General features: G+C 37.9%; 1 protein-coding gene and 1 non-coding gene across 4 annotated transcripts; one reads left to right on the top strand and one right to left on the bottom strand.

Moving 5' to 3' along the window:
- Positions 1 to 513: 513 nt before the first annotated feature.
- NFU1 (NFU1 iron-sulfur cluster scaffold) lies at positions 514 to 24289 on the bottom strand. Of its 3 annotated transcripts, XM_040623387.1 has the most exons (9): positions 24134 to 24289; positions 21681 to 21781; positions 17283 to 17418; positions 13063 to 13129; positions 8402 to 8516; positions 4796 to 4856; positions 2912 to 3086; positions 2572 to 2652; positions 514 to 674 (listed from the first exon to the last, which is right to left on the bottom strand). In XM_040623387.1, exons 1-8 carry the CDS (start codon positions 24193 to 24195, stop codon positions 2581 to 2583), a joined length of 789 nt encoding a protein of 262 aa, XP_040479321.1. In that variant the 5' UTR covers positions 24196 to 24289; the 3' UTR covers positions 514 to 674; positions 2572 to 2580. The 3 variants fall into 3 exon arrangements, with proteins under 3 accessions (XP_040479321.1, XP_040479322.1, XP_040479323.1); XM_040623388.1 differs by lacking the exon at positions 2572 to 2652 and having other exon boundaries at positions 24134 to 24288; XM_040623389.1 differs by lacking the exons at positions 2572 to 2652; positions 2912 to 3086.
- Positions 7105 to 7209, top strand: LOC121101144. Its single transcript, XR_005833087.1, has one exon. It is a non-coding gene; the product is annotated as a U6 spliceosomal RNA (small nuclear RNA).
- Positions 24290 to 26006: the final 1717 nt, after the last annotated feature.

Here is a 26006-nt window from a genome sequence, read left to right as displayed (position 1 = left end):
CTTTTTTTTTTTTTTTTTAAGAGGTGGGGGGAAGAGGCAGAGGGGGAGAGAGAGAGAAAATCTTAAGCAGGCTCCACGCCAGTGCAGAGCACAAAGTGGGGCTTGTTCTCATGACCCTGAGATCATGACCTGAGCCAAAATAAAGTGTCAGACACTTAACCTACTGAGCTACCCAGGCGCCCCTAGCCAGATACCATTTTTAAGCCACAACTGTCTAGTTTTTTAACAAGATAAAAATCCAGTAAAGACAGTTTCAAATATTTCACAAAAAGCTAAGCTACTTTAGAGTATTTTTATAAGCATTCTCCTTATTTACTTCTGCATTAAAAAAGCAAATAAATTAAATGGGGGAAAATGAACTGCTTCACATATTATGCAAAAAAAGAACCATGAGAAATAAAGAACAAACATTAAAATATCCCTGGATAAAATCCATGTGTACAGAAGATGATTCAGGATGTTATAAATAACTCATATGAGGTAAAGCAAACATGCAATATTTATATATCAGTCTCTGAAAAAAGGGCATATTTTATTAATCCTCAAGTTCCTTAGCAGATTAATAATAAAAACTTGGTATATATTATCAATAAGTCCAACTGTTGGGCCCAAAGAAAATTCTAATTATTTTAAGGTGAGTTTGCTTCTTTTTCATCTGATTCATCATCCATAACCTAGAACCAAGAAAAAAATGAGAGAATTTAAGAATTAAGAAAAGGATTAGAAATTGCTATTCTCCTGATTATACCATTATTTGCTTACCTGAAATACTCCACTCTATACTAATGCCTGTCAATCCAATAAGAGTAAGTCTATCAACAGCCCCCAAAGCACAGGGTTTGTCTCATAACCTGGTATCATAACAACATAAAAGCAAATTTAATACTGCAAATTAATTAAGCACTGATCTCTTTTTTTTTTGTCCCATAAAAATCTTCCAGTAGCAGAGTCTCAGCTGGACATTGACTATAACAATTAATTAACTGGTATTTCCTAGCCACAAGACCAATGTAATTGACTCTTCTTGTTGTTTTTTCCAAAAACATTCTATTTACTTAAATATATTCTTAGGAGCTACACCAAACTATTATAAAAATATATATTAGAAAAATGAATCCCTAAAAAAAGTAAAGGAACAAAATATCATACTAGCAACTAATTATTTTGGTCTTACTCAGATAAAAATTCATTTTAAACATTAGAAAAAAGTGAGGACCTTCATTTCTAATAAGTTAAATTATTAGAAAAATACTAATGAATACCTGATTTAAAAATGAAAACATTAATCTTTTTTTAAAGACTTATTTACTTGAGAAAGAAAGCATCCATGGGGGGGTGAGGGAGAGAGAGTGGGGAGAGGGGCAGAGGGAGAGAATCTCGAGACTCCCAGCTGAGTGTGGAGCCCATGTCAGGCTCGATCTCATGACCCTAAGACCAGGCTTGAGCCAAAACCAAGAGTCAGACGCTTAACCAACTATACCACCCAGGTGCCCCAAGATTAGTATCTTTTCATGAGTTAATATATTACTCAGAAAATAAAGAGTTGTCCTTTGGAGAGGAAAAGAGTTATATAAACTCAAGAATTTTTTCAACATACCTACTACAATTAAACATCAACTCAAGTTTATAACCTGACTACCAATTCATCACCCCACCCTGGACAAGTGAAGAAATGTTCCTTTGTCAATCCACCAAAATGTCAAGTAATGCAATTCTTTAAAGAGGTGTATAAGGCATAGATAATGAAACAAAAATAAGCTTGTTTCTTTAAAACCGGAAGAATCTGGTTCTGATCTGAGACTATCAAGGAAAAATAATTCTCTCGTCTTTTCTCTTTTGAGTTGAGTAAAAACAGATTATTTACTTCTAAGGAATTGATATTTTTATAATTAATCTCAGCGACACACAATCCTAAGAATTTTGTCAATCAATTCCTATTTTAGGCAGAACATTCCTAAATTTGGAAACATTCTTCCAAATACTTATTTTAATACGAAGAATGTATATAACATGTACAACACACAGGGCTAAGTGTTGGAAAGGAACACAAAGACCTGGATATGATGACAAGTCTCTCGAGGAACTTACCCATCAACATAGATCTGAAACAGACACACTGAAAGAGGCTTTGGACCAAAGCAGAGCCTAAGTCCAAGGAGAAGACCGATAAGGCCTTCAAAGAGGAGATGCCATGTACTGTATGGAAAGGACAGACTTTAATACTACCCAGAGATGAGTGGTTCTCAAAGGAGGTGAGGAGCTGCCCTTTCCTTAAAGGCACAGAATGATCGGAGAGTTTTTTCAAATTTCTAATTTTCCTCCTTGATAATCTCCTTCCACAAGGCCAAGCCTCTTGGTTGAGAACTGCTGCAGAGAAGGTCACTATTACTGCTGAGAAGGTTCTGTGCTATATTCCTGAGGTACCGTGGGGCAGAAAAAAGCCACTATCAGGCTAGAACTCCGCTCAGTACTCTGTCTTACTGCACAACACAGTATGATTTCTCAGTGAGCTTCTTGCCTGGGTAAACATGGCGCAGTGGAGCTCTTCCCCTGAGGACTTCCAACTCTCACCTATAAAATTCAGGTTTTGAATCCCCTTTTCATAATTCTTCTACAACCAGAGCAGCAGTGTGACCTCTGAGTCTCCATTTCCTATGTACAAAATGGGAACGACTTACTCAATACTGTGTTGTGAGAAGATTAAAGGAGTAATATTTGTAAAAAGGCCTGGCAAGTAGTAGGTATTCATAACACTAAAGTGAATTCTAAAATAAGGAGTCTTCAAGTCTGATAACAGTTCTAACACAGAGATCCAGCCCCTGAAGAATATGTCAGGTCATAAATTTCTTCTTTTTTTCCCCACGTATTTAGTTTAATATTGAATCTCGACTGTCATATAATATTGGCATACCTGTTCTACACCCTCTACTTCCGGAATATAAAACTGCAGCATGTTCTGAATTCCATTTTTCAGAGTAATGATTGAACTGGGGCAGCTGGTACAAGAACCCTGGAGTTTCAGCTGTACAATGCCATCTTCAAAGCCTTTATAGATAACATCTCCTCCATCTTCCTGCACAGTTGGCCTGTGGTCACAGAATATTTGTGATGTATGTAAAAGAACTGAAGTTTCCATCAGAAAAATTTAAAGCAGCTCAGGGTATAGATTTTATATTGGTAAAATTCACAAAGTTAGAGCTACTTATACAATAGAGAATGAGAAATGTAGCTAGTTTCATTTGTCACTTTTAAAAAATTTCAGATAAAATACTAAAATTCATTCATACAAATATTTGCTCCACTTATTATACTTTAATCCTGCTTATTAATAGTCTTTTTAGGCATTTAAGATCTCAAATGTCCTAATAATTACAGCGATTACCTAAGTTAATACTCACTCATTTCTTCTGAATGAACAGAGGCAGACTGATATGACACATGTTGACATGTTGGCTTTTTTTTTTTCCAGGTAAACTTTGCATCGAAATAACATTAATACAGGAAAATGCATAAATCAGGTATGATCAATTAAATGAATTTTTACAGTGAACACACATTTGTCCCAGGCCAAGACACAAAGCTAGCACCCTAAAAGTTCCCCTTGTGCTTTCTGGCAACCAGAGGTAACCATTTCCTAATTGCTATTACCACTGATTAGTTCTGCCTATTTTGTAACTTTGTAATTTATAAATATAAATTCCATTTAAAAAACATATAGCATTTACTCTTTTGTATTTGGCTTATTTTGCTCTTTATGAGATTCTTCCACATCATCACATAGGGCTCCAGTAAGTGAAAATGCCAGAATTTATCCCTGTTGTTGTGGACGGGCATTTGGGTTAAAGTCAGTTTTTGGCTTTTACAAACAGTGCAGCTATGAAGGTTCTTGCAGATGTCTTTTGGTGCGCATATATGACTACTGGGAATACATCTGAGCATGGGATTGCTGGATCAAGAATGTACATCCATTCCCATTTAGTAGCTACAAACAGTTGCCCTCTGCCCAGGTTTTCATACCCTAGCCTCACACCAAGAATCAGCAAAATGACCCCACAAGAAGCCTTCACGAGCTTCCCTCCTCTCCAGGATCTGTGTGCTTTGTTAGCTCGCTTCTGTTTTCAAATGAAAAAAATATTTTATCGTATTTTATTGTATTTCTGGGAGTTCTCAACAGGACCATTGGTCTGCCACAAGCAAAAGTGGTAAGCCTGCAGTTCTCCACTCTCTTAAATTTACTCTTTATGGGCAATAGCCTGAAAAAAAGTATTTCTCTCCTCACAATCTACCCAAACACTGCTTAACTCATTTTTTTCATTTTAAGAAATTTGGTATTAGGGGCGCCTGGGTGGCGCAGTCGTTAAGCATCTGCCTTCGGCTCAGGGCGTGATCCTGGTGTTCTGGGATCGAGCCCCACATCAGGCTCCTCCGCTAGGAGCCTGCTTCTTCCTCTCCCACTCCCCCTGCTTGTGTTCCCTCTCTCGCTGGCTGTCTCTGTCAAATAAATAAATAAAATCTTAAAAAAAAAAAGAAATTTGGTATTATAACAATGTCAAACCTAGATGGTGACTGTGAAGGATAAATTCCTTCACTATGTTTAGACAGATTGTCTTGAAAATTTTGAGTGAATATACAGAATGTACAGGCTTTAAATTCAACTGCCACAGTTACCTACTACAGTTTACATTCACTTATACTTATCAGAGGGTTTTTTTTCCTCCCAGACAACTAAAATATACTGCTCTAATGCAAATATACTGCCTCTGCAGTATATTTCGGGCAAATGATGAGCACATACCGTATTCTAGTATCTAACAATTCCTTAATCATTGCCACAACTTCATCATCTTCTTCAGATCCTAGAAACAATGACAAATAAAATACATCAATGGTAGAAATTTTATATCCATGCAAATACAAGTTTTAAAACAGGATGATTTTAAATTAATGTCTCATTAAAAAAACAATAAATGCATAGAATATGTAACTTGGTATGGTGATATAAGGGAAATGGAAATGATAGTTGGGGAGATGGAAAGATCATTTGATTCTCTAAAGAAAAACTTTTTTTTTAAAGATTTGAGAGAGAGAGAAAGAGAACGCGCGTGAACACACACGCTGGAGGGAAGGGCAGAGGGAGAGGGAAAGAGAGTCTCAAGCAGATTCCTCATTGAGTGTGGGGCTTGATGCCATGACCCTGAGATCACAGACCTAAGCCAAAGCCAAGAGTGTGTCACTCAACCAACCGTGCCACCCAGGCACCCCTTGATTCTCTGAAGAAAAATTAAGGAGCACTGGTCAACTCAACACTTGGCAATAAAGGTGATGTAACTTGATCTACTAATGATGTTAGGGTTTCAATTTTTTTGGTTAATAAATTTATAAACTTTCATCATCCTCAAGGATTGAGAAATGGCAGAGAAAAAAGATTGCCTAGATTCTGATACAAAGTTTGAGACACAAAGGCACACGTACTTCAAAAGTTAAATTACATTTTTAATTCTTCCGTTTAGTGGTTTTCAAAATGACAACCATACTAAATATAAATATAAGCCTTATGGAAATTTCCAAAATGTTCTACATATCTAAACAAAAAAAATCAGTTTTTTCATTTTGTGTCATTTTTGTTTTTCTTTTACTTTATAAGGTTATATACCGATCTTCACCACTACCTTTTTATGGGTTTAAAAATTTTTTTGAGAAATTTACCTTTAGGGAAACTAAAAATACAGAAAACTCAAATTATACTTTAATACACACAAGTTCTGACAACAATGTAAAGAACAATTATCAATATTAAATTATATTAACTTTGAGTCTTTTTTAATAAAAGAAATAAAATATAATAAATCTAAAATTCTCTTATGTCGGGGTGCCTGGGTGGCTCAGTCAGTTGAGCGTTGGACTCTTGGTTTCAGCTCAGGTCACAATCTCATGGGTCATGAGATCAAGCCCACATCAGACTCCACACTCAGCAGGGAGTCTGCTTGAAGGATTCCCTTCCTCTGCCCCTCCCCCCACACATGAGCATGCTTGCTCTCTCTCAAATAAATAAATCTTTAAAAAAAAAAATTCTCTTATGCCAGCAAACCTAAGTTCCATTCCCCACTATCACTTCCATAAACAACCACTATCATAGTTTAGCATATATTCTTCTAGTACATTTACATTAAATTTACATGTGCAAATTTACACAGATGAGATCACATACACTGTTCTATACCTTTTGTCTATTTAATATATCTAAAAGGCCCTTCCATATCAGCATATATAGATATGCCCCAATTTTTAAAATAGGTACACAGTAATTGCATGGATTTATTTTCATTTAGCTAATTTCTCAATTATTTCAGTTGCTTCCAGTTTGTTGTTATTCCTAACAATCTGAAGCATACATGCTTCTGTGAAGTATGATCAGTGTACTTTTACAACATCTATGAGATATTTTTCACATATCTATGAGATATTTCTCACATATCTATGAGATAAATTCCTAGTGGTGGTCAACAGGCTTGCATATTTTTTAATTTGGGGAGGTGTAGTCAAAAGGCTCTACAAACATTCTATCAGTTTTATGTATATACCCACCAAGAACACATATAACGTTTGAGGTATTACTTAAACTTTGCATAAATGGTATATATGTAAGAGTATGTAAATAAATATAGCCTTTAATTTTCCTTAATCAATTAGTATTTTCTTTCATATCTTTATACACTGGTACCTCCCAAACTAGTTCATTCTTTTTACTTGCTGATATATTTTAAAACTGTTTCAATGAACACGCTTCATGTATTGTTTTGTGTACATTTACAAGCCTCATTTAGGGTATATATCTAGAAGTGGAATTATTCATCTAAAGACGACTATACAAATTTGTGTGTGTGTACATGTATACGTGCAAGACACGCACAATGTCTTTATGATACTAGGGAAGGGAAAAACTTCATCAACAACAAATTATAATAGTCCCAGCTAACACTAAGCTCCATGTGCAGTCACTCTCCCAAGTGCTTTACATAAAGTCACTTATTCAAAAGGTACAAAAAGCACACACTACAAAGGAAAAGATGAATATATATGACTACATGAAAAAGAAAAACTTCTGTGCTTGCTTCAACAGCATAAATACTAAAACTGGAATGAAACAGAAGATTAACATGGCCTCTGAGCAAAGTTTACATGCAAATTCCTGAAATGTTCTGCCTTTTAAAAAACTGGAAAAAGAAAAATTTCTAAAAGACAAAAATCCTAAACATAGGGAGAAGATAAGGAATGGTTAGGGAGAAGTTATTTGCAATGAATATACCTAAGAAAGGATTAATACCCAGAATATTTTTCAAAAACTTCCTAAAGTCAATGCAAAAAGGACAACTCAATTTTTAAACAATGGGTAAAGATTATGAACAGGAAATTTACTGACAAGAAAAATAATGGCCAGTAAACATATGAAAACCTTCAGGCTCAGTGCTAATCAAGGAACTGCCATTAAAACAGGATACCATTTACACTAAACATATTGGTTTAAAAAAAAAAAAAGTAAAAGACACTAAGTGATGATAAAGATATAAGAAAGTTCAAATTCTTATATCCTGCTAATTTGCATGTAAATTAAAACAATTTACAATAGCGCAATTCTGCTTTTAGGAACATACCCTAAAGAAACTCTCCACATACACACAGAGACTTGTACAAAGACGTCACTGCAGCAATGTTTGTAACAGAAATGAACACAAACAATTCACTTCACCATAAGGAACAAATTCATTCACTGTAGTTTATTCATATAACAGAATACTATCTAGCACTTAGTTTATTTAACTAGAACAGCGTTTTTTCAAAATGGCTGTATTTCAAAATATTATGCTCAGTGAAAAAAGGCAAGTTGCATATAACACACATCATTTAAAGTTTAAAAAACCAATACCATATTTTCCCCGCAGAGACTTATACGTGTAGAAAAAGTTTAAAAACAAACCAGGTTTACATACAACTCTGGAAATAGAAAGGGGGAAAGCAATGGATGGGGGTTGTGGGGTTTTGGTTGTGTCTTTAATGTTTTATTTAAAAATGGGTCTCGAGCAATTATGGCAAAAAATTAACACCTGTTAAATCTGAGAGGAGAGCAAACTGGTATACATCATATTATTTTCTGTATGTTTGAAAATTTTTACAATTGAAAAATTCAGTTTTGTATAATATATTCAATTTATGGACAAGTTTTCAAAAATGATGGATAAAACTAGTATATGTGAAGTTTTGTTCCCTCTGGAATTGGTTCCAGATCTAAACATGGCACAATGATAAAAATCTATATCATTGTGACTTCCGAAATCAAGACAAATGTGAAGTAGAAAAGTTTTTTTAAAAAATTAAAATAAATATTAATTACCCAACACAGTACCTGCTTCTCCTGAAGATGTTTCCTCAGTAACTAAGGGTAACCCAGAAGCAAAGAAATCCATGATTGTTGCGTAAATATCTGGTTTCAGTAAATTCCAGTCTAACTCTTCACTTTCCTGTAAATATTTAAAGGAAAATGCTACATTTCCAATCAAGAGCAAAGACTAATACAAAACAATACCTTGTATCTTCTAAGAATCTTCTCCTATATATATCCTATACTGTGTAACAAGCAGTCATTTCTGGAGAAGACCTGTCAGTTCCAGTCCTTAAAGGATCTGGTTTATAAGGACTTTTGGAAGATATCATCTTAGAATATTCCTCATCCATTCATCCATTCATTCATCAAACTTATGTTAAATGTGCTGTATGTACCATGCCTTGTGTAGGAGATACCACAATGATTAAAAGATACTTTTTCATGAGGTGAAGAGTGTTAAAATACTGAATGAATTCGGTGTTTAAAGAAAATGATTAAAAGACTTCCCATTCTTTTAAAGAAAACAGGATAGAGTCGCTTGATCAAATATACAGAATATCCCACAAGTATCCAAAAAATTCAACTCACATATATTACTGAAGAAATCCAATGACACTCAACTGTAGAACCAAAACACGTAACATGTCTCACCTATGGTGTTGTGCTAGAGGACTTGTGGACCTCCAACAAGCCCAGTATCCTTAAGAAAGAATCCACAGGGGGCACCTAGGTGGCAAGTGTCTGCCTTGGGCTCAGGTCATGATTCCCAGGGTCCTGGGATTGAGCCCTGCCTTGGGCTCCCTGCTCCAAGGGAAGCCTGCTTCTCCCTCTCCCTCTGCTGCTTCCCCTGCTTGTATGTGCACACTCTCTCTCTCTCCCCATCAAATAAATAAATAAAATCTTTAAAAAAAAATTATTGAAAAAGAATCCGTAACTACGTCACCTCTATGTCTAGCCAACTAGTTGATTCCATTAAAAAAAAAAAGGCACGATTATTAACTACCTAAATAGTACTAACAACCAGAAAGAGAAAGAGAAAATGTTTTCTTTTAGTTTTTTAAAGGAGAGCTCTTGAGGAGGAAAAACTATTAGATGTAGTTCATTTCGATTCTCAGGAGGCTGTTAGCTAGTGGCTATAATTAAATACTATTAAAAATGAGTCTACATGCATAAAAGGGGCTTTTTTTTTTTTATCATGGATTAAGAACCAATTTAGGGGTGCCTGCGTTGCTCAGTCGGTTGAGCATCTAATTCTTGATTTTAGCTCAGGTCATGATCTCGGGGTCCTGGAATGAGCTCTGTGTCAGGCACCTTACTCAGTGTGGAGTCTGCTTGAGATTCTCTCTGCTCACACGCACACACTCTCTCTCAAATAAAATCTTCTTAAAAAACCCAATTTAGACATGGTATATAGAAGAAAGATAAATGGGCACTGCTATGGATACGAGAGCAAAACTAGTGAGTTGCCTTAGTGAATGGGGATGGAAACTGGTTCTGGGTAACATTTTAATAACTTATATAGAAGATGGATCAGAGGGCTATTTTATCTTCAGTAAATAGTGCGCTCTACTGAGTAGGGAAATATTGGTAATAAAAAAAAAGAAAAATATTCTGAAGTTGTATGAATGAGAAATAAATGCAGTACATAAGCTTCAAATACATTAACTCATTTAGAAAAAAATAACTGGGGTGCCTGGCTGGCTCAGACAGTAGAGCATGTGACTCTTGATGTTGGGGTCATGAGTTAAAGCTCCACATTGGGTGTAGAGATTACTTATAAAAAAATTGGAATTATCAAAGTTCTCTCAAAGGATAGAAGAAAAGAAAACTATCCTTACCCTGCTAAAGAAATAAATTACTCACTTTAAATAAATAAATAATAAATTATGCATAAAGAAGTCTCTGAATCATCAATTACAAATCAGAAAAAGGAAACAGGCCATAGCTGAAGATATCAGGTAGATGAGATAGTCCTTAAGAAAGGTAACTGAAAGAAAACAAATCTATTCTACCTTTTAAATTTCAATATATGCCCTTAGATTGTTATTTATTAGTTATGTCATTTCACTTAAGAAAAAATAGTTGGGGGGGGGTTCCTGGGTGACTCAGTTGGTTAAACGGCTGCCTTCAGCTCAGGTCATGATCTCAGGGTCCTGGGATTGAGCCCCGTGTCAGGCTCCCTGCTCTGTGGGGAGCCTGCTTCTCCTCCTCCCCCGCTTGTGCTCTCTCTCTTTCTGTGTCTCTCAAATAAATAAAATCTTAAAAAAAATAGTGGGGCTGGAGAAATTCCAAAAAGAGTAATTAAATTATGAACAAGAAAGGAAATAAAAGATGACTTACCAAATCAAATCAAAGAAAAAAACAGCTCTGTAAGATATAATCACATTTTCATCTAAAAAAAATTTTTATATGCCATAGGCTGTATATAAAAGGACTACAAAAAACCTTGTTAAGTAATTTGCCATTTGTAAAATGAAGACAAAAATACCTAGCTTAAATAATTAAATTAGGAAATATATGTAAAGCACTTCTGCTATCTAAATGCCAAACCAGAGATGTTGGAAATACTAAACAAGAGCTGGTCCTCCCCACTCCCTTAAAAAATATCAAGGGACGCCTGGGTAGCATAGTTGTTAGGCGTCTGCCTTCCGCTCAGGGCGTGATCCCAGCATTCCGGGATCGAGTCCCACATCGGGCTCCTCTGCTGGGAGCCTGCTTCTTCCTCTCCCACTCCCCCTGCTTGTGTTCCCTCTCTCTTGCTGTCAAATTAATAAATAAAATCTTTAAAAAAAAAATCAAAAAAAGCAAACTGAAGAATACCAAAGACAGATCAGATGTCTCTAAGCTGGTAAACACGTGGGATCGGTCAGCATGGATTTACTCACCACAGCCCTTTTCACAGAAGCCTCTTAAAGCCTGAAAATTCAGTCTATGAAATCTTATGTCATTGTTTCCTTTTATAAAAATTTCTTCAAGTGCACACCATGTGCTGGGCATTGTTCTGGGTGAACTTAACAAGACGGGCAATCTCTAGCTTTACAGAGTTTACATTCCAATGTAGGAAAGACACATAATAAAAATAAACCAAAAAAAAAAAAAAAGGGACTAAGTGATAAGTGCAGTGAAGACAACAAACAGGGTAATGAGCTCCTGGAGGGAGAGCCACTTCAACCGATATGGGCAAGAAAGGGCTTCTTGGGAATTTAGAGCCAAAAACACTTTAAAACAACAGGGAAAATCCTTTTACAATTGAGATATCTGCAAGAACAACTATGGCCACTGGGATTGCCGCCACAGAGGAAAACTCTAATTCTCCTCTACACATAGATAGCTACAAGAGCATACTGGACTATTTGTAACACGTCACTAACCCAGTCCATGTTTATCAGTCCCATCAGTGCATCAAGAACTCAGAGTAGGGGCGCCTGAGTGGCTCAGTCGTTAAGCGTCTGCCTTCGGCTCAGGGCATGATCCCGGCATTCTGGGATCGAGCCCCACATCAGGCTCCTCCTCTGGGAGCCTGCTTCTTCCTCTCCCACTCCGCTGCTTGTGTTCCCTCTCTCGCTGCCTGTCTCTCTCTCTAATCTCTCGCTGCCTGTCTCTCTCTCTAATAAATAAATAAAATCTTAAAAAAAAAAAAAGAACTCAAGAGTAATCCTTTCAAATTGCTTAAAAGGAGTTACATGAAAACTTTGGATTTTTTAAAAAGATTTATTTATTTGAGAAACAGAGAGTGAGCAAGCGAGAGAGCACAAGCTGGAGGAGGGGGGAGAGGGAGAAGCAGGCTCCCCGCTGAGCAGAGAGCTCAACACAGGGCTCAACCCCAGGGCCCTGGGGTCATGACCTGAGCCGAAGGCAGCCGCTTAAGGGACTGAGCCACCCAGGCGCCCCGAAAACTTTGGATTTTGACACAGTATTGAACAAGTGATGAAGTTCAGTGTATACGTATCAATTAACAGACCTAAAAGTAAACATACTTCAAATTTTAACAGTTCATTTCTCATTCATCTAGTAGACTTAAAAATGAAACTGCCTTTTCTAGCAGATACCTCCTCAGCTGCTGGAATGGGTAGCACAGTTAGATCGACTTTCGGACAGTTAGAGGGAACCAAATGCTGCAGAACAACACAGTCCCCTGCTCTTATCTGTGAAGTTCTCAAGTATTACAGCAGAGGCGCCACGAGGAAAGAGCCCCCTTTAAAGGAAATACACATTCACTCTGTTGGACAAATATATAAACATTGTTTGTTTGCTTCTCTTTTTACTCTATCATTTTAAATTAAGAACTAGTAAAAATATCAAAACCACCAATAAAGTCTCAATTATGAAAGAAAAAAAAAAGAATTAGTAATAATAACGCTTGGAGCTTAAATTCTAGTTCTGCCCAGATTGAGTCACGGTCCTGCTGTGGGGCAGATACATAATCCTGGACACAATCCTGCACTTAACCCTCTGAAGCTCACGTTTTTCTCTTCTGAAAAATGAGGGATTTGGACTATAGTTAATTTCAACTTGAAAATTCTATTTAATAATTAAATTGAGAAATATGAGAAGTAAACTTAGAGATTTTTAATAACAATATGTATAAAATACATCAAGAAAGGAAATTTCAGAGAGGGATGTTGGACTTGGAAAAAAACTAAAAGAAGTTCATACATTATTTTATATAATCCTATGTTTACCTTTGTAACAGTGATGAAATCTGGTCCAAAAAAGACACTTTTTACTCCTTCAATTCTAAATAACTGCCTGTGAATAAATAAAAAATAAGAGATGATAAAATGCTTTATTACAGAAAAGTTTAACCGTATACACATATACAAAGGTAGACAGAAAAGTAAAAGAACCTTTACATACCCATCACCAGCATCAACAATTCATGGCCAACAATTATCAACTCACAGGCCAATCTTGTTTCATCCTCCTACCCTACGATCTAGCAATCCCACTCTTAGGTATTTACCTAAGAGAAATGAAAACAACCTCCACAAAGATGCGTCCATGAATCTTTATAGCAGTTTTATTTATAAAAGCCAAAAAGAATATCTGGAAATCCCCATCAACTAGTGAATAACTGAACAGACGGTGTGTACCCTTACAATGCAGCACTACTCAGCAATAAGAAGAATAAACTGCTGGTACATGCGAAACCAGGGAGTACTCTCAAACCATTATGCTAAATGAAAGAAGCCAAACACAAAAGACTATATGGTGGCATGTATACGAAACCCTAAAAACGTAAAACTTGGTGGCAGAAAGCTCAACAGTACCCAGGGTGATAGACGTGTTAACTAACTTCACTGTGGTAAGCACTTTGCAAGGCACATGTATATCAAATCAGCACACTGTATACCTTAAACTTACATAATATTTGACATCAGTTATATCTCAACAAAGTTGGAATTCATTGCCATGACACAAAATAGTTACCAGGGTATGGAAGTGAAGCAAGAAGATTGAATGCAAAGAGAAATGAGGGATTTCTGCAGTAATAAAAATGATCTGTATTTTTATTTTAGTGGTGGTTACAGAACTGTATGTATTTATCAAAACTCTGGACTACACACTTAAAATTGGTGAATTTCATTTCATGTACATTATACCTCAATAAAACTAATTTTTAAAATCCTCTAAGAGGAGAAGGGGAGGATTATAATCTGAAAATTCCCTACAAGGGATTCCGAAATGCATCTTCCCTTCCCAATCACTGATATGTGTAGCATACCAGAGCAATTTCCTTTTTCCCTTACCCCTTTTTAGGAATAAAAGCTGACACACTCCAAAAAAGATTACAGTTTACCTTTTCTTTGTCTATCATTGCAAGAGTGTTACTGGAATTACTATTCTGAAATTATTTAGGAATTTGTCTGAAACGATGTCATCTGGGTCCTCTAATTCAATATAAAACTTACAAGAAGTTACGAGGTACTTGGTTGCATACTACGACCCAATAAACCCAAGCACATAGGTCCCCTGATTGGCTCTGTGCATCTGCACTGTTGGCAAAGCTTTTTTCTCCAAATGAAAGGACCATGCGAAAGACTCAACCTGACCTTTGGGTCATGTCATGGGGACTGCTTTAGGCAAGAGTTCTTGGGTTCTGTGCTTAAAGAAAGAAAACGCTGACAAGGAGTTTCAAACATTATTATACATGCTTTGCCATCTAGGTTACTTTCCTCGGGACAATTTCAACTTCTACAACGTCCAAAATAAAGTACAATACCCAGCACTGAACACATATCCTAAATGTAGTCTGACTTACTGAGAATACAAAGACTGTTACCTCTCTTGAGGTAAGAAACTTTTTAAAGTTTGACTTTTTTTAGTACCACATCATATCCAACATAAGGAACTAAAAAGTCAGATTCTTCCATCCCACAATTGAGCTATTCACTTAAAAAATTTCAATAATAAGCCTTAATATTTGTTCCTCTAAGATTTTATCTTACTTGCTTTAACCTATCATTTTGGCCTAATGAAACCTTTAAACATTTCTCTGAATTTTGCCATCTAACATAGAAGCAATTCCTCCCATCTGGGAAACTGATAATCTTATCATCATTAATGTCATAGATAAAGGAAAGTATTGAATAAACACGCCAACTAGAGAGATATTACCGATACCACAGAGCCCTCTTACACGTCACTAGAGACAGATTGACACTCTGCTTAAATTTTTGTCTTGTCCAGAAGGATAGAAAGAAATAGGTCAAATGCCTCTCTGTAGTAAGATACACTACTGTTTATTCATTCATTCAGTTACTCATTCATTCAACAAAGATTTGAAACCTCACTGAATACATGACACTGTACTAAGCACTAGAGATACAATGATGAGCAAGACAGACAGGTCTCTGTTTTCAGGAAGCTTTACATTCTAGCTCACAGTAAAAACATTCTCTGTTAAAACAACAAAAACAAGATTAGTTTTGCTTGACTGAAGATAATAAATTCTGTGAATCCAGGAAACGAGCTACTTTCAAAAGACTAATTTGAAAAGGACTTTTGCCAACTGAACATGACAGAAATAATCTCCAACTAATCTGTAACTGAACACTCTTGCTTATTTTTATATTCTTTTAAATACACAATACATAAATTCATTCTTGACAAACTATTTATAAAAAGTGAAAAACGCCTGTTGAACACCCGTCCCCCAAATCCACAGTTATCAGATGGGTGTACATTCTTTCAGACCTTTATGTTACTGTATTTTTGTTGTTTTGTGTTTTTTGTTTTTATATAGATAATAATCATATTGTACACAGTGTTCTACAGCATGCTTTCTTCACTTAACAGTCTTATTTTTTTATTTTTAGAGGAGAGAGATATGGGGGCAGAGGGACAGAGAGAGAGGAAGAGAGAATCTTAAGCAGGCTCCACGCCCAGTGCAGAGCCTGATGTGGGGCTTGATCTCACAACCCTGAGATCATGACCTGAGCTGAAATCAAGAGTTGGACGCTTAACCAATGGAGCCACCCAGGCACCCCAACAGTGTATCTTAGAGGTCAGTCTATGACAGTAAATGAGGGTTCTCCTCATCCTTTTTTAATAGACTACGGACAAAGTTTGTGGAACTCTTCCTCCTAATGAGTATTTAGGTTGCTTCCAACTTGTTACCACTACCAACAAGGCCGCAATGAACACCCTTGTATCACCTTGTGTATGGAGATGGATGTTCTTTCAGGCAGTGTTTTTCAACTCCACTAGTAACTTGTAAAATCAATTAGGTATTGACCTGGATTTTATCTAATATAATAAAACAGAATAAAGAGAATTAGAAAGAAATAAGAATGTTTTACACGATGTCAGGGTGAAAACTGTCCCACTGAATACGTGCGTGTGTATCTATCCATCTACCTATGTGTGTGTATGTACTGGGTTGTAATATAAAATGTTTCTTACTGTGGCCCATAAAAAAAGGTATGAAAAACAAATGCTCTAAGACATATTGTGAGAAGGGGCATGTGTAGGTCAAAGGAAATGTGCATTTTTATTAATGAGAAATTTAAAAAGGAGAGTCTGGGTGGGTCAGTCGGTTAAGTGGCCAACTCTTGATCTCAGCTCAAGTTTCAATCGCAGGGTCCTGAGTTCAAGCCCCACACTGGGCTCCATGCTGGACGTGGAGCCTACTAAAAAAAACTGAATTAAAAATTAAAAAAACATTCCTGAGATAAGTGTATTTCTGGTTAAGTGTGACATATAAAACAGCTGCACATAAAGAAGTAGTTACCTAAGCTTTACTTTCTAAATACCCTTGGCAATCAGTATCAGGCTTAGGTTACCAAAAATTTAAATTGATGTAGACTGACTCTAATACTTCTTATTATAAATAATTTCTCTAATTATCATTCAAGAGAAGTTCATTCCAATACTTTTATTGTTTGTCCTAGATCATCTGACATACATTTAACATATCTTTAGTGAATTTAAAAATTGTCTCTGACATGTTCTTAAAAAATCATGCCAAATCTAATAACTATTATTATTTATGGTTCTGAGTGGAATATTCTAGAAACTGCTCCATTTTGAAACATCTAAAAAAATTCAGCTATCCTTAAGGAAAAAAATGAACACGTTTTTACTGTTTTTTATGAACAGTTTTAAAGATTTAGAATGGAAATTTATCATACTATCATTTGAATGAACCTTTTTTAAAGTAAAAATATAAATTCTTATTTAGTCCTGCTACAGATCTCTCAAATACATTACTTTTCAGAGAAGGGTTTCCTAATACCAACTGTTACTTTTCTTTTATCTCTTACCTGAAAAGAAAATAAAGCATTCTTTACATTGGAAACAGTGCAGTGTACATAAAATGCAACTACTGAATGAGGCTGCCCTACCCCCAAAGTTAGTTATTTATGTTTCTTGGTGAAAGCAATGAGAAATAGTAATATACCTAGCCAGAGGGGAGCGAAATGCTGCAGCTGGTGTGGGAAAATCCATGGTCCTTGTCTCAAGAACTGGTTTTCCTGGAATAAACTTTAAACTGTTGGGATTTGGAGTATCTTGTGTTTGAATAAACATGTGTCTCACTAAAAGAGAAAAAAAAAGAAAGAATGTTATTCCAGAAAAAATAGTAGTTAAGTTTATGGACTATGAAGTGCTCACTTTCAAAGACTCAAAAGACGTAAGAAAAAAAAAAATAAGGCCTTATTGCCCAAGTCGAAGAAATAATTTGTAAAGACAACAAAGAAGTCTGCTGATATATTTAGCATAATTGCATTGAATTTTACATTAATACTGATTAGTTTTGTTATTCAACGGACTCTAGCAATAGCCTTATTTTAACTAGGAAGGCATATCATCATCCAAGAGTCTTCAATGTATTTTATTTGGTGACTTAGTGCTAATGGCTGTCATAATCATAAATCATCATTGTGATACTAAGAACAGTAAAATGTTACCTTTTCTTCTTTCCAAAGTGCTACCATTCTTTTAAAGAGAGATAAATTTATAATAATAATAATATTACTACTACATGCCAGAGACAGGGGCTGAGTGCTTTAAATATATTTAAGCCTTTAACAACCCCATGAAGAAACCCCATTATTCCATTTTGCAAATGAAGAAACTGAAGCTTAGAGTTAAGTAACTTGTCCAATGGTACAGACTTAGTGACGTTATAAATTACCATGTAGGTGGGAACCTATGTGAATTACTTTCTGGAATATTTTTAAATTATCTTTACAGGTTCTTCCTTTTGTTTCTTCTAAGGCCAGGAATAGATGAAGAATGAATTCATTAAGGGAATAAAGAAGAGAATCTTCAATTTCCTACCTTGCTATTATGATAACAGCTTGTAGGACAAAAGATAGTACTGGGGTTTTAACAGTCTTAAAACTATTAACCAGGTCCTGATTATTTATTACAAAAATAAACCTTCTAACTGAAACAAAATCATTCTTGTCTTAGAGCAGTACTGAAACAGATTAATTTGTTGAGCAGGTGCCATGTGCTGGGGTATGATACTGAGCACTCTCCGTGAATTACACCATTCAGTCCTTACATTCTCCCAAGGAAACACTGTTTTTATCCTACTTTATAAGTGAGGAAACTAGAGCTCAAAGTCACTCAGCTAGCTAAGAAACAGAGACAGGATTAAAGCCCTGCCAATTTCCCACCATGGACTTGCTTAACCGCCATACATACATACGGCCACTCCATACTTACTAGTGCTCAGCATAATAGGAAATACATTGAAAATCCGTCTTCCTATCCTGTCATAATCCTCATATCATATGTCTGAGGAAGAACAGTAAAGTATCAACAAGCAACAGTTTTATTTTAAATTAGAAAGAGATTAAATTTGGCAAAACGTAGGATTTGTATGGAAGTGATTTCTTTTTACCCATTATAAGAGATTCTAATTTCACAGCTGACAGTGGTTTTTGCACCTTGCCAAGCAGCCACCTAAATGACGTTGAGTCATTTCCTTGGTGAAGGAAAAAGTGAAACTAAACTCCCATACATTTTTTTTTTTAAGATTTTATTTATTTATTTGACAGAGATAGAGACAGCCAGCGAGAGAGGGAACACAGCAGGGGGAGTGGGAGAGGAAGAAACAGGCTCATAGCGGAGGAGCCTGATGTGGGGCCCGATCCCATAACGCCGGGTTCACGCCCTGAGCCGAAGGCAGACGCTTAACCGCTGTGCCACTCAGGCGCCCCTAAATTCCCATACATTTTAAGTCACATCACTGTCCTATAAACATATCAATTGGTGACTTGGTCAACAGGAAAATCCTAAAAAACAGAAAAATTTAAAATGATAACCTCAAAGTCCAAATACTTGATTTAAAATATTTATACCTCCAAGACACCTGGGTGGCTCAGTTGGTTCAGCATCTGACTTTGGCTCAGGTCATGATCCTAGGGTCCTAGGATGGAGCCCCACATGGCATAGGGCTCCCTGCTCAGTGGGGAGTCTGCTTCTCCCTCTCCTTCTGCCCCTCCCACCCTGCTCGTGCTCTCTCTCTCACACTAATAAATAAAATCTTAAAGATAAATAAATAAAATAAAATAGGTATGCCTCTAACGAATAAATTCGTCTGAAAATCTGTGTTACATGGGAACAAGTTTGCAGATGGAACATTAAAGAAAGAGCTGCCACCAATTTCTGTAAATATAAAGACAACAAGGTTCTTTTAACCTTGGATCTGACCAATCATTTCTTGAAGTCTTTCTTAATAATTTATTGGTAACCAAAATCTCCACACACATTAAGCACTCTACCACAATATTTGAAGAATTAAATCCGGCATCTTTCTACTCAATCCATTTCTGTAAAACTACACATGCAAAAAGAAAAGGTTTTAGAAATACTTGAAGGTAAAAACTGTAAATGTGGGGTATCTGGCTGGTCAGTGGGAAAAGCATGCAACTTCTGATTCAGGGTCGTGAGTTTGAGCCCCACGTTGGGTGTAGAGATTACTAAAAAAACAAATTAATTTTAAAAAAACTTAAAAAAAGACTACAAATGTAAAAAAAATTTAAGAGAGCATAATCTATGTATACTGTCTGAAGTAGAAAATATATGACATCATGACATAAACTTTCTCTTTTGACAATGAACAAAGCTATTTCAAAATAGTAATTTGACTAGGTATTAACAAAATCATTTCAATTATAGTCTAAGCTGGGCTTAATTAGGTATTTCAGAAATGACTCCCAGGTCCATCATCCAGAAGCATGCCCCTGAAAGTGTCATAAGGGTTATAACAAAATAGAATGACCTAAAACAATTTTTCCCATTATGCTTGGTACTAATAAGTAATAGGTTAATAGGGAGGCAGAAGCTTCCCGAAAAATATACATTAATGGTGCTTAAAGTCAATATCAAAGACTAAGATCAGTGGGTTTCCAATTTGAAATACCTGATGACCACATAATTCCATTCTACAAAATTTAAAAGTCCAAGTAGCTTAACATGCTAACGCAATATTTATGCCTAAATTTTTATTCTGTGATTCAAGGAGGTAGGCAAGGTTTTCCTCTTCTTGCCCCAGTATACAGGAGAGGTAAGGTCTTTACCCTAATCCAACTCATGTGGCTAGCCAGAGTCAGCCACCTGCCAGAGTATGGCCACAAAGTGTTCAAGGTAGTGATGGAAATGGGAGAGGGCCCAAGAGCTGAATCCAAACTCTTATACCTCCATAAGCACACACAGGCAGACATTTACACACAGACACACAGAGACAATTCCCAAGGTTCCCTAACCATATGACACTGGTCACATTTCAATATTTTCAAATCCTGTCTTCATACCTACTTCCAATATTAATGAAAATAAAAGCATGTAACATCAGCAAAATCATCAATAAAGCCCATAACTAATTAATTTGAACCCCCAAAAAGAAAAATGACATTGAAAGTACTATTTTCTAAGGCCTGGATGAAAGCTAGAAATTTACTGATTTTAGGTGTATTCCTTTTTTTTTTAAACACTTTCTTTTTTTTTTTAAAGATTTGATTTATTTATTCCTGAGAGAGAGAGAGAGAGCACGAGCAGGGAAGGAGCAGAGATAGAGGGAAAGGAAGAGGGAGAAACAGACTCCCTGCTGAGCAGGCAGCCCAATGTGGGGCTCGATCCCAGGACCCTGGGATCATGATCTGAGCCGAAGGCAGACACTTAACTGACTGAGCCACCCAGGTGCCCCTTTTAAGTGTATTCTTAACAAAATAAGGAGGACAGCAGCTTAAAGTACATACGTTTTTTTTTAAACAAACCCATTTGTACATTCTTTTTATAATATTTTCATTTGAGAAATCATTCCTTGAGCAATGTTCCAGAAGATGTGTTAGTCAAGATACTGAGATTTCATAAGTCTATTGGAACGATGCTTACGATTCTTTTTTTTTTTTTTAAGATTTATTTATTTGAGAGAGGTGCACACGAGCAAGCGTGTGCGTGCGAGTGGGGGGAGAGCCAGAGGGAGAGAGAATCTCGAAAAGACTTCCCGCAGAGTGCTGAGTGAGGTGCCCAATGATGTGGAGCTCATGGGGCTTGATCCCAGGACCCTGGTGATCACGACCTGAGTTAAAACCAAGAGTTGGATGTTCAACCGACTGAGCCACCCAGGTACCCCTGTGCTCTGGATTCTTGCAATCTAATGCCAATATGTGTAAGCAAATAATTACAGTAAATGTTATGTTATGACACAAAAAAAGCTATGTTCTTTTTATGCACCTGAATAGAAAATTTACAAATTCTTATCTTTTATGATCCACCAAATTGTATTTAAGCACAGTTTCATTAGCTTCCGAAACATAATTTGTTCTAAAAGGTGAAATTTTACCTGTGTTACATAAGGTTGCAGGCAATGGGAAAAGTGGTCTTTGTACAAAATGATGCAGAAGCTGTTTCTTAATGGTGTATGGATTCATCATAGGACAAAATCTATATTTAAAAACAAATAAAAATGACATTTCAAGAGATGATCTTTTAAGCTCAGTTTCTACTTCATATATATATATATGTGTATATATATATATATATATATACACATATATATATATAACAATGAAAACAATAAAGTTTAGTTTCATTCTCCATCCACATTATTTCCACTTCCTTAGGCAAGCAATATCTGCAAACAACTTAAAAACAAGACTTCAAGTGGAAATTTGTAGCCTTGATAACTGATGTACACAGGATAGTGCAACATCCAGTGTAAGAGACAAATGCAACTACATTTGTGATTTACAAACTGGATTCCCAGACTCTTAGCTATGCATGAAGGATGCAAAGAACTACCAACTGTTTTTTTTTTTCTTCTTTTTAAATTTTAAAAAACTAGGTAACAGAGTCACACAGTTCGAAATTCGAAGGGAACAAAAGTAAATACTGTGAAGTCTCCCTCCCTTTTCTGTCTCTACCACCATGTTTCCCTGGAAACAGAGAATCAATACCACATGTTTTGAAAGGTACTTCAACACTTCAAAAAATCTACTAGAAAGTGTACTATTCCCCTCCAAACTGCTAAAGAAGCCAACAATCTATATATGCTTTTTGACTGGAAACCTCTTAAGCCAGTGTTTGTAACTTTGGTTATTTCACTGTAATAGAGAAGTGCTGATTGGCTATTTTTTCATGGCTTCTATTTTTTCATGGCTTCTATTATTTTTATTATTATTATTTAAAAATAAAGGGAGAAGGGAAAAACAAATATTATTGGAAGAGGGGAAAAAAACTTCAGTAGTGAAAAATTTTAGAAATCTGATGCAAGTTACTTTAAAAATCTAGGCTACTTTTTTTTTTTTTTTTAAACTAGGCTCCACACCCAGCATGAAGCCCAATGCGGGGCTTGAACTCAGGACCCTGAGATCAAGACCTGACCTGAGATCAAGAGCCAGATGCTTAACCAACTGAGCCACCCAGGCACCCCAAAATCCAGTTTACTTTAAAATATATTGCTAGCATTACAATTTTCATTCCGCTAAGTCGCTGAAGAATTTTAAATATATATATGATCATTTTTAAAAACTTTCTATTTTTATCTACAAACTCACTGAGGAAAAGGAGCACCTTCATTTCTGTGACCCTCAGCAGCTAGAACGATGGCCTCAGTTCCTCGTCTCTAAAATGAATATTTACAGCTACCTCAAAGACTGGGCCAAAGAAGGACCCAGATAATCCACGTGAAGTGCTTAAATCAGTGCCAAGCACTTGTGGCAAGAGTTCAATCAATATTAGCTACCGTTATTATTATTATGTGATAGGTACCCAATAATTAATTACTGAATGAAGTTTAAGGTTTGGGGTGAAAACATTTTTATCTATAGCTCACTGCCTAAATCTTGACTACACTGGAATGTGGAAATACACTGAAGACCAGTATTCCTGTCCCTTCTGCCCAGGGAAAAGGCAACAGACTGGATGAATACGGTGACAGAGATGGGTTTAAAGTGACAACATAGTAAATATGAGTTAAATTATTCCAGTGAGACATCTATCCAAACACAACAGAGGAGGCCAGGAGGTGACCAACAAAAAATCTTCCAGCAAACTTAATGCATTTACACTTCAGGGGCGTCATTAGCCCTAAAACTCCTTAACATTCACTAGGCAAAACCCTGTTAGGCCCTTCTGTCCCCTGGTTCAAGAAGCAAAATCAAGGTACAGCACCTACTTAAGTCATCATTCCTTTCCACCTAACCAATGGTGACAGATGTCACTGGGAGGCCAAACTCAAAGGCGGGTTGCACAGAAGGGGAAAAAAATAAGAGAACAGAGTGGGTTTCGGCGATGGGAAGGAAATCTAGGGGTCTGGATGCTCATCAGAGTTCCATAGCTTAGAAGCTGTGTGACCTCATACAGGTCACGTCCCCTTTCTGGGCCTACTGAGAAAATGAAGTATCTCCTCTCCCATTCTGTAGACATTCTGATTTGTGTTTAAAAAGCAGAGGGAATGCACGTGATGGAAGGGCTGGAGGGGCCACGAGATTTTAAAAAACAGCTCCTCCGTGGGGTCTCTACAGCCAGTCTTTGCGGGCCTCCCCACCGTTGGGACCCAGGCGCCGGGTTTCAGAGCCTGGGACAGGGCGCTGCAGACCCCGCCCGAACTGGGGGCGCAGAGCCGCCTCATGGAGAGCCGCCCACCGCAGGGCGAAGCCCCCGACAGCGGGGACGCGGGCGGACCCGAAGGCTCGGTCAAGGGTACTACTCCCCGTCCCGTTGGGGAGGGGTGGGGACGACCGCTCTGCTAAGCCCAGCGGCACCCTGGTGCGGAGCTCCTGGCTCGTCACCTACCGCCTACGCAGCCCCGCGGCAGCAGCCGCAGCTCCCCAGCCCAGCCGGGCCGCCGCTGCCATCTTAGTCCCGGCGCGCAGCAGCGGAGCAGCTCTCCCCCTTCGCCGAGCGGCGGAAGCCCCGCGTAGGCGCAGGCGCAGGCCGGCCGGGAGCTGGACAGGCTCCGCGGAGAGCGTACCCTGCCGGCGGCGGGCGGCGTTGCTACGGACGAGCGAGAGGAGCCGGCTCCAGGCCGGCGGCCACCTTTGCCCACCTACACAGTAAGCCTGCGCCAGGGCTGGTGGAAGCCCCGGCGCCGCTTGCGCAGGCGCCCTCGGTAAGGCACGCGGGACTCTGCACGCACGCGGAGCCCGGCATCACCTTTCCTTCTTGATGGGTGCTGTGCTTACAGGGACCGAGGCCTGCAGGTAGAATACTGTTCCGCACCCCTAACCCTGCCACATGGCCGCTTGGAGCATCCTGCTCGCGCTCCAGACCCAGCTCAATGGCTGCCTCGGAAGACTCCCTGGAGCGCCCCCATGGAAGAGTTTCCGCCTTTCTCCAGCAAGATGCCTGTCCTTCGACCATGGGGATGAGGTGGACCTGTCTTATCCTTCTGTTAAGCTGGGCTTGTAGACGCTGTCATCTTGGACCGACCCCACGGAGGACTCACCTACTGCCGTGCTGCCCTTTGCCGTATAAGCCTGAGTGTTGGACTAGTTTTCAGAGCAAAGTACAAAATCCCATTAACTACTGTTCCAGAACTTTTCTTGAGTAGTCCGCTTTCTCTAGGATAAGGGTTCTCAACATGTGGACTGGGGGCAGCAACGGATGGGAACACATTGGAAAGACCAATTAGCAGGCCCCGCCTTAAATTTACTGAATCACAATCTCTGAAGGTGGGGTCTTGTAATCAGTTTGGGTTTGTTTTTGTTTGTTTTTGTTTTTTCTAAGATTTTATTTATATATTTTAGAGAAAGAGAGAAAGCATGAGCAGGGTGAGGGGCAGAGCGAGAAGCAGACTCCCTGCTGAGTAAGGAACCCAATGCACGACTGGATCCCAGGACTCCGGAGTTATGACCTGAGCCGAAGGTAGATGCAACCTACCAACTGAGCCACCCAGGCCCCCCAAGTAGTCGGTTTTAATACGACCTCCAACTAAAAATTGAGAACCACTGCTCTAGAAGGTAAGCACAGTACTGGTTTCTGGACTAGGAACACACCTGTTGTTGGGCAGATTGAAGCCACACCCGATATAACCCGGGTGGTTGCTATGGTCCAGAGAAGCGTCTAAGGGGGCGGGTCGGCTGCAGGCCAGCTGCAGGCGTGGGCTTGGACGCTGAGCAGGCCGTGGCTCCTGAGTGCACTTTGTATGCTCGACGCTCTTGCCTTCAGAGCCAAATGGCATAAAAAGAGTTTTAATCTTTTAAACACTTTTGATTTTAGTTTTTCACCTCCCATTCCTCAAACCACTGAAACCACACTTCTTGTGCCCCAAATTATTTCCCACCTCAGGGCCTTTGCATAAATTGCTCCCCTGTGGGGAATGCCTTTTCCCCTCTCTCTTTCTCTTTTTTTTCTTTCCCCCTCTTTTTTTCTTTAATCGCTTGTATTAATTCCCCCAGGTCTGAATATAAGGTAGGGATATTCTCCCTAAATATCCTGACTTAGGGGGCCTTTCCTGACATCTCTTTTCTTCCCCCAACCAAATAGTCTCCTTCATTATTCTCTCTCAACATACCTTCTCCTTTTCCTTCATAGCGCATTGTCTCAAGTTAAAATTATAGATTTGAGTATTAGTTTTTCTAATGACCATTTCCCTGCTTTATCCTAAGACTTACGAGGGCATGTCTGTCTCTTTACTCTTGTACGCCAGCACCGACTGTAATACCTG

This window comes from Ursus maritimus, unplaced genomic scaffold, assembly GCF_017311325.1.
Source record: "Ursus maritimus isolate PB19 unplaced genomic scaffold, ASM1731132v1 scaffold_6, whole genome shotgun sequence".
Taxonomy (NCBI): Eukaryota; Metazoa; Chordata; class Mammalia; order Carnivora; family Ursidae; genus Ursus; species Ursus maritimus.
Note: the sequence above shows the minus strand (reverse complement) of the source record. Positions and strands in the feature narration are given on the sequence as shown.